Genomic DNA, 9,694 nt, shown 5'->3' with positions numbered 1-9,694 from the left:
AAGACAAGAAGAGACTAGCTGGACAAAAAAATTGGACATGAGTTCATACAGTGAAGGAAAGACAGATATGAGAAGGTGGGTGGAGGTTGTAGGACTGAGTGTACAGATACATTGAGTCAAGGGAAAAGAGGAAGAGAGGAAGACTGAGATTAGATAAGGAATCTGGGGTGGGAGATAGAGTAAAAAACACTTGGAGAGGAAGGAGAAAAATCAACTATATGTAGAGCCAGGAGAGGGAATTGGGACTGGCTTGGCAGGAAAACTGTGTGTGTAGGGATCGAATGCCAATACATTAGCATCTCCTTTTGGATAAGGAGTATATTTTCTAAAGCAAATTTCATCATGGTCTTAAAATACTGCTCATCAGTTCACCTTGTGGAATGGTCTTGGATAGCATAAATTGATTTTTTTTTGGTGAAGGTCAACCAGAAGATGTGTCCTAGAAAAACACCTGATGTTCTCCAAAAGCTTCTGAACATACAGTCCATGGGACCAGACTAGACTTAGTCCCAGTGAAGCACCTGCAGTGTGTATAGTGTGGATGCTGAGACTTCAGCACCAACTATTTCAGTCTACATGTCCCTTTAGTTTGGTTAACTTCAGGCTGTTCCAAGTATGAAGCCTCCTTCTTTACTTTCCTGGTCTTTACTTGTCTTACTTGGAGAAATTTATGTATAAGAATACTGGCCATTTCATTACTTATTTTGCACTGCATTTCCTTGAGACCCTTTCTCTTGATGAGCTGCTTACTGTGTGTCTTTGTGCAGTTTCTCCAGCCCATACAAATTTTAGAAGAGGTTTCCAGATGAAATAAGTATGTGACTGAGTGGGGGCAATAAGCAGGTTATCACACCTGAGAAATGCTTGCTCAGCAATGCAAAGAAGTGGCACTCTCAGGTGAAGAGGTAGCCTTGAGTCATAAGGCCAGTGCACAGAGGGATTGAGGTACTGAGAAGTGGGAGAATATGAGACTGAAGAGGAAAGGACACAGAAGACAGAAAGGATGTGCCCATACACATTTTGCAATGTGACTTTTAGGGTTAAGATATATTACTGCTACTTTCAGTAGCACATCTAGGTCAGGTGTCTCTTAAAGAACATGTATTTGACTTTGCACAGATTCTTATCATTAGGCAGGTCAGCACATACCCCAGCAGCAATGTGTTCTGAAATTCTGCCTGATGTTACAGTGGGTGCTGGAAGCCTCTGCAATATGATTCCAAACATTTTGGGCTTTTTAGTTCCTGAGTGCTGGTAGTTGTTCCCCGACTATCATTCTATGTATTTTGAGAGCACAGAGGTCTTCAATCAGAACCAGAGAACTAGCAGATAAGTGCTGAGGAAATACATGGAAAGAAATGGTTTTTATAGACCTGAAATAAACTCTCTGGCCTGCTGCAAGAGGAGAGAGGGGAAAAATCCCAACTGGCCCATATGTGAAACAGTAAATGGGTCCACCATGGCCCACATGGAAAAATAAATAAAACCTGCTGAATTGGATTGAGTCTAGGAATGTGCCTCCTTTATTTTGATCCTGGGGATTAGCTCCCAGTCTTACCATAGCAGGGAGTCTGATCTTGCTCTCATTGAGATCCAAAATCTAAATCCACATTAACACCATAGAAACAGGATCAAACCTTGCCATCTAAAGTAAAAGCAATCCAGGAGCTTAATCAGCAAGTGCTGTGTGTAGTCTGTGCACACACATTTGCTGAGAGAGTCCCTGGGTAGAAGCAGAAAGCCCATTTCAAGCAGGTGCTGGAAAAAGATGACTCACATGCTGTCGGGAATCCCTACTGTGGGAGCAGTGTTAGAATAGAGACACAATATCTCACCTGTTTCTCCGTTTTTAAGGTGAGCCTTAATCTGAGTTTAGATTTTAGAGTCTAGTGTTTCTGCATGTTCCAGATGATTTGGGGTTTATTTGTTTTCAGCCTTAGACAAAGGTGAACTTTCAAGGAGACAGACATAGTATAAGGGGAGAAAAAGATGAGCAAACAGTATAAATTTCAGGGCAGCAATTTCCCCTTATATTTTTGTAAGAGTTTGCTGCTTTTTACAGTGTGGGTCCTACTGATTTAATGGGAAATGTACAGCATAAGCATTTTTAAATGGGTTTGCTGCAGTCTTGTGTTTCTTTAAGAATATGAATTACATGCTTCGACTGAAAACCAGGTACCATTGGAACATACAATTTTGGAGCTAGACCTGGATAAGCATAACTACTGTTTCATAGGAAGTTAAAGCTGTCCTCAGGAGGAGGAGGAGTCCCTTAGGATCAGTTCTGTCCCATGTTCTTCCAAATCCTCATCTCTGTGCAGAATTCCAAAAATCTCACATTTAGTTTTTCCTATAATTTACTTCATCTCATGGAAAGACTGCCCTGGATCATAATTATCTCAGTCAGGTTACGAGAATCTCCTGCTGTTAGACTTCTTTGACAGGTCTGTGGGTCTGCAGAGGTTGAATGTTGCTGTGGTGGTGAACTTAGTCATCTCCTCTAATGCAAATAAAATACTGGTAATATTGTCTCTGCTGCAGAGAAACACCAAATTTAGCACCCCCATGAGACTTCTGGACCATATCAGAGAGTGCTTTGGTGAGGGTGGAATGTCTGTAGTACTGCTAAAGGAATTTGAAGCATCCTGAAAAGGGATCAACAGGGTCTGCCGAGGCGAGTGAAGTTTGCTGTAAGGAGGTGCAGGAAGCACAGCAGGACGACCCTGGTTGTTCTCAAGAGTAGTAGTCCTACACATGTCTGCACATCTGCAAATCTGGGCCATGTCTGTGCAGTGTGGAGTGCCCTTGGTTCCACTTCAGAACAGCAGTTGCATGTATTCCATCATAATCAGACTCTTACTCGAGGTTTTGTGCTGTGGCTGCTCCTTGGTTGTCAAGATGGGATACAATTCCTGCCCAAGTAGGGACAGATGGGCCCCTCAAACCTGCTTTCTCTCAAATACTGTAGAGCACATGTAAAGTCAGTAGTTATTTCCTTACTTTAAAGATATACACACCTACTACCTTCTGGCTATCTTTAGAAATTCGTCTGATGAAAAACCAAGATGCAAAAAGATATTAAGTGGTTCAGTAGTTAATCTTTTTTCCAGGACTCCTTCGCTGTGTTATTGTTCTTACTCTAGTATTTTTTCACTCTGGTGGAATACCCAAGTATGAAATTAATAAAGCTCCTATTTTATTGCATCCAAAATAAATTGTTATATTTAAATGTCCTTCCTAGAAATTGGTGATATAAAAACTGTAACATAAGAAGGTGTTTATTTCAGAAAAAATAATTGCAGTATTTGCTTGAAGTATCCTGAACATTTGGCAGGATTTCATACTTATGCTAAAGGGATGTAAACCAGAAGCTGATAATTTAGCATCTACTATAAAGGGGTCTGGTTTAAAGTGGAAAGAAACATTCTTCAACTATTTTTGAGTTAAAGCTAAACTCAACTATGCTTCCTCTAAATATTGTATGAGTAATTCTGGAGCCACTGCATCACTGCCCTTCAACTCATATTGCTTTTTGGATTTGCAAAAATGAACTTGCTCTGCACCATCTCCTGGATATGTGTTAGTGCCATCACTGAGCTGAGCATCTTCTGTGGGGTGTACCTGCAATGGGCACATGTTTGCAGGGTCTGCCTTGCAGAAGATGTGCAGTTGGGTCACGATGGAAATGGCTGGCAGCACATTGATACTTGGCACCTTGGACACTTCTCTCCCTTTTGTGGATATCCCTGTGCATACCCTTTTCTCAGAGCACTGCTATTGTTGGCGTGAGGAACTCTAGTCTATTGATTTGACTGTTAACTCAGTTTGCTTGGGCAAATCACAAATTTCCTACATTTGAAATGGAAAGTAATAACTTTCTGCCTCTGTAAATTGCACTGAAGTAAGTGTGTCGTACATTTATATATGAAGAGGCCTTTCGGGCAGCCAAAAGCTGTTTTGTATTGACATGTCCTGTTCAGGGCTGGTTTGGTTTATAGTTAATTTTAAATTGAGGCTCTTACTGGAAGGAATGATCTTATATGGTAAGTTAGATGCAGACGCTCTGTTATAACATATACCTTATAGCTATTATATATTTGCTCTTAACTGGTCTGTAATTGGTTAAGTGTTAGTGTTAAGTAGTTGATTTATTTCCTGTAAGTCCTGCCACTTATTAAAGTTGTGACCTGCAGCAGGAAATGAGGTGTGGGCAAAATGAGACTGAACAGCTGCAGATTTCTGTAAGGGGGAAGCACTGCTTAGCAGATTCCTTATGTCAATTCAGTGATTAGGACATAAAACTAGGACAGCAGAGTGTGAATATGTTCCTAATGCACTACTGACATTTCAATTGTTATTGTTAATAGCAAATCATTTTCCAATAGCAAGAGAGATTTACAGGTCCATTCATAGATCTTAAGAGTTGCATAGCATAGCGGACTTAGTATATTGAACTTAATAAGATAGCATTATTTTTAATAGAAAAATTGTGAAACCTGGTAAATATTTTCTTGGACATGTTTGACAGTTTTCAGTCTAGTTATGTGATGTACAAATTCCCTGATAAAAGATTACTTCTAAACCAGTTGTTTAACTTTTCTAGGGGAAGAGACTGTGATTGCTGTACCACATGGGAGTCGCAGTGTGAGAATTACCCTGAAAGGACCAGCACACCTAGGTATGACTGAGCTGTTTTATGTATTTACACATAGACAGAAAATAAAAACAGAACCTTGTGTCTGAACTCATCCAAACTGTGGGAATATGGGTAAGATCATGACCCCGATACCCTGATTCCTCTTCCCATCTTTAATGTCCAGCCTGGAGATAGTCCTAAACAACACTGGAAAGTCCACTCAGTAAATAGAACTAGTATACATACTTGCGGTTTCAAAATTTATTTAAACCAAATAATTCTTATTTAGGATGTCTCAAATGCAGTACACTCTTAAACAACATGTGAAAAATTACTTCCAAGAGATAATGTGTGGAATTGATAACACTTCTATAACTCAGTACCAGATTTCTTTTGAAGCATCTGAGATAGTGTCAATAGTCCAGTTGAAGTTACACTTGGTCAGTGAGCAGTGTTCAAGGACAGATAATCCAAGCACAGTGAAGTAAGGTAAACAACTCCACAAGTCCTATTTCCTTGTCATTCTTTTGGTTGTTATATACCACCTATACAAAACAGTTTGCTGTTCTGTTCGACATTTGTTTCCTACTATTTTCCCTAAGTCTGATGACAGTATTTATGGCAATTTCTTTACCCATAGGCCTAGTTTTCATAAAGAACTAATTGTTTCAATGATAAGTGGTGCTGCATATGAAGCAATGAAATAAACCATTCATTGAACATTTTGAACAATATTTTATTAGTAATAGTGACAGACTTAGTCTGAATTCTAGAAATAAAAAGAACTGTGCTCTGAGATATTTAAATAGAACTCAGAAATGCATATTATTTGAAAATGCTCATCTATTTGTTTATTTTCACTAATATATCGTCCCTTTCTTGCAAAGAATAAAATGAATAAACCTCCCACTTTAGAGCAGTAAGACAGTAACTTCTAGATATACCACTGATATCAGCAACATACAAAGCTGAACCTATATTGAAATAAATAATATTCCTGTAAAACTGTTGCAGGGGATGTATGAAGGAGTGATCCTGACCAGTTCAGGTCAGGACTCTTGGTCTTTGCTAAGTAGTTCTGCAGAAGGAAGTTGTTGTTTCAGCTTTGTAATGAGGAAAAAGTACTAGGTTCAGTGGCTCCTGGGGGATTTCTGGAAAGCTCCTGAGGAATGCAGCAGCAACTCAGTAACTAAGTACAGAGTGCTCCTGGCTTCCTACCCAGGGTGGTTCCGTAAAGAAGCTGTGGCTTGGCATTACCTTTGTTAGTTAGCTCTCTAGCTGGATGAGAATTGTGAAATGTTCCTTTAACCACTTCCTCCAGCACATCTGTTTGCAAATCTGTGAGGATTTAGACATTTTTTACCTAAAATTAAAATGGCAGAGGTGAAAAACAAGTGAGAGCTGTTGTGGGGAGAGAGATGGCCATTGCTTCTGGCTTCATAGCCAGGTCTTCAAGACCTGATGCTCTAGGGGTGTGGGACAATATTCTTCTCCACCTTTCCACTGTAGGTATGTTTGTGGGTGTTTGTCACTTAACAGAAGATATCATATTATCTTTGGTCTGCAACTTCACTGACTTCTGTGTGGATATGCTGGTATAATTAAAGGCAGAATTTTAAAAGTAATCACCTATAATGACCAGTTCCATTTGTCAGATATGTTCTCCCTAGCTTGCAAGGAGTTGAATTTAACAGATGAAGCAGGGACTACGTATTGTTAGAGTTTTACACTGCCTCCTGTTGCCAGTATATGGTTGCTCCTCAAGTAAAATCAGCAGCAATAGCAAACAGTTGAAGAGCACTATGGAGTGTCTGGCACTTTTCCCTTTATCTTGTGTTCTGTAGTGCTTCATCCTGGTTTTATGATCTGCTCTTGTTCCAGGGAAACACAGCTGTTGGACTAATCAAAAATGGAAATGTGGTTGGAGATGCAGTGCATAACAGACTTGAAATAAATAAATGCTCTGAGCACTGGTTTACAATCAGCAGTTAGTGTTTGAATAAGAACTGCATTTCTCTGTAGCTACTTAGAATAAGTACTTCTTGTGTATGGACACTTTAAGACAGGCAACAGATTCACCAGAGAGCAAAGATTCTACTTTGGGATTTTTTTGCAAATAGGTCCCTCCTGTACTTCTGTCTCCTTGGGTTTTGTGAAAGATTGGGTGGAAAATAACTGAGTAATTAGTGCAAAAATGGGTCTGAATCAAATGTTTCATTGTGCTGGTTTTGTTTTTGATTTGGACTGCATTATGACTTTTCTAGCAGTTGTTTTAAGAGCATTAGAATAAAAGAAAGCCTGAACGTTCCATTAATCCTTTTAGCAGGAGAAACAGGAAAACCAGAAGCTAATATTTTTACAAGTGGCTAATGGTAGATAACTGAGTTCATGAACTTAGGGAGGTTAAACGTCACTAAAAGGAACCAAAACCTTTTCTCTTTTTGTCAATTTTATTCTCCATTCACAGTGATTTGCATTAGGTGACAGCATTTAGCTGTGCAACTGTGCACTGCTCTGTCTTTGACAGATGCTGAGAGGAAGACAGTGTTGCTTGCATTTTGAAAAGAACACATGTTATTTTGGGCCTCTCTGTTGTGCTATCTACAAATGCATCAAATGGAAAAGAAACAGTTTTTGGGTAGCAACATGACTTGCTCCTTCTTGCACTGGGAACAGGAGCTATTTCCCTGGGAATTCTTCCATGTGTCCCTCTACAAAGTGAGGTACCTGTGGTGGGTTCCCCGTGCCATGCTGCCCTATTCCTGCCTGCCACTAGGAGTATGAGAGGCTTTAGTAGCAGGACTTGCATCTACAGCTGGGCAAGGCATTTTCATAGGGAAACATTCTTTTTGTCAAGGTAAGGGAAATAACACAAAGACATTTATAGGTCTTGAGCACTAATGATTGTCCTGGTGGGCACAGAAATAGGTGAGTGCTCAAGAGAATTCCCTGTCCATATGACTCAGCAGATCTGGAGTCCTAAAGCCCACTCAAGGGAACATTTCTCTAACTTAGGATGGGGAAGCTTACTCCTGAAGTCAAACTTCCCAACTCTCTAGGATAACAGGACCCTGCAGAACAAATAAATGTTTGGTGAATTCTTTTCTAAACCTCTTCTACAAACCATTTGATGAAACCTTTGTTCTCAGTCATAGCTCTGAAATCAATAAAGTAGTCTTTTGGGGAGGAATTCTTGCTAATAAGAATCATTATGTTATATATGTGTTAAATACACAAGGTGCTTGGTTTCACTCTGGTTTAGAAGCCTGTGATGACAAGTACTAGATACTACTGATGTATTGCATCAGAGGTTATCTGGTGTGTGGAATAGCTCTTTATCTCCCTGTGTGAGATGCTTCTGGGAAAGTCTGAGCAGCTGTTCTAAGCTTCACTGGTGTGACCTCCTGAGATACAGGCTGATACTCTATAGCTGGACCTTGCAAATAAACACATGTTTTGGATCCAAATCTAGTGTAGCTCTAACATAAACATGTGCCAGCTCTCAGTGAGCTATCGTGGTGTTGGTTACTCAATAATATTCTTGGTTTCTGCTTAGAAAAATATACATTTTTTTAATTAAGAAAATAGGCATAAAGACTGTAAAGAAATGCAGTTCAGGTCACCAAATTGATATCTTTAACCTCTTCTTGCAACAGCTGGATGTCTTGCCTTGTAATCTTAAATGCAAGTTTCAAAGGGGTCCTTTACTCCTGAGGATCCTAGTGACTTCATGTGGAGCTGGAAGTACTTGGGATTTGCTGATTTTACTCTTATTCAACAAAATGAGTGAATACCAAGCACCATGCATTATTACTTATGTTAAGAGTGTGTGTTTGGGGTCAAGGCTTGCAGAAGCTTAACCCAAGAATGCAGAGTTCCTGCTATTTTAAAAGGTTATTTTGTAATGCAATCAGGAGAGAAAACCTCCGTAAAAATGGCAAAAAGAAATACGCAGTAATCATCTATATACTTACTGCTTTTTCTGTGATTTGTTTATACCTAATAGTTCCTAATGGAAAAGTGTAGGACAGTGGGGCACATTGATTCCAAGAGATTTATTTTTTCTCTTTGACAAAGTACATTTGATTCACCACTAGATTCATACCCCATGATCAGCATAAAGTCATTTCCTAGAAGCATATCCTTCCTGAAACTTCCTTCCAGCCATGTATGTGATCTTTGTTATAGCTATGAGCATAGCGGAACCTAATGCCTAGAAGCTTGGGATAATGTTGGTACGTTTTCAAGGAATTTAATTTGTCCTATAATATCTTTACTGTCTCTGTTGGGGGTGCTCCAGAATGCATGTTTATTTAAAAAGTATGAAGGAAGAAAACTGTAATGATGAACTGCAGCATTCAAAGTATATTTTCAGTGCAGGTAAAACCATACGCTCTTAAGCTAAATTATCTAGCCTGACTTAGGTAACTCTGTTTAAAGTACCAAAAAAGGCAAAGTGGTGGGAGAAATAAGGTATTCATAGCTCTTCCAAAGGTTCCTTTTAGCTTGCCTTGAGCTCATCTGAGACTCATGCCTTTCCCAGGCACTGCTCTGCTAGATTGTAACCAGACCAGTGTATTTCGAGTCGAGTCTTGCTGTGCCTCTACACTGTTAGGCAGACCCCAAAATTCTACCTTCATTATGAATATCTTCCTTTAGCTTTGTCCACTTACAGTTCAGTCAGTTTGCTGGAAGTGATTTAATTCTAAAATGCTTCATCTGTCTTCTGGCGACTGTGGGCTGTTGGTTTAATCTGTTTCCAAGGAGTGCAGAACTGCTCAGAAAGGGTTTTCATCACCACCTGTTCTGGGAAAGGGCCATCCCTCCCTCTGGCAGTGCTCCAGCTGCCCACCTCCTGGCCCTGCTTTTCCTTCACATGGGAAATACTCAAAGTCAAGTTAATGACCTGTGCAGTGGGTAGAGGAGTAAAGGTATTGAGGTGAGTGTCAGATGAGTTTGGCACAGTTCAGGCTTCTCTGGAGACTGATTGCTGACATCACTTGGCTTTTGAGTTGCATGGAAATGTGGGTTGTTTTTCTGTGTATTGATTCTCTCTGT

General features: G+C 39.8%; 1 protein-coding gene across 1 annotated transcript in view; it reads left to right on the top strand.

Moving 5' to 3' along the window:
- Window positions 1-9,694, top strand: part of ADAMTSL1 (ADAMTS-like 1) — a 175,773-nt gene that overhangs the window by 106,823 nt on the left and 59,256 nt on the right. The window contains exon 7 of the mRNA XM_009071781.1: window positions 4,604-4,678. Coding sequence (XP_009070029.1) covers window positions 4,604-4,678 — 75 coding nt within the window. The remainder of the gene's footprint in view (window positions 1-4,603; window positions 4,679-9,694) is intronic.

The sequence above is a fragment of the Acanthisitta chloris genome, unplaced genomic scaffold, assembly GCF_000695815.1.
Source record: "Acanthisitta chloris isolate BGI_N310 unplaced genomic scaffold, ASM69581v1 scaffold9873, whole genome shotgun sequence".
In the NCBI taxonomy this organism is placed as follows: domain Eukaryota; kingdom Metazoa; phylum Chordata; class Aves; order Passeriformes; family Acanthisittidae; genus Acanthisitta; species Acanthisitta chloris.
Note: the sequence above shows the minus strand (reverse complement) of the source record. Positions and strands in the feature narration are given on the sequence as shown.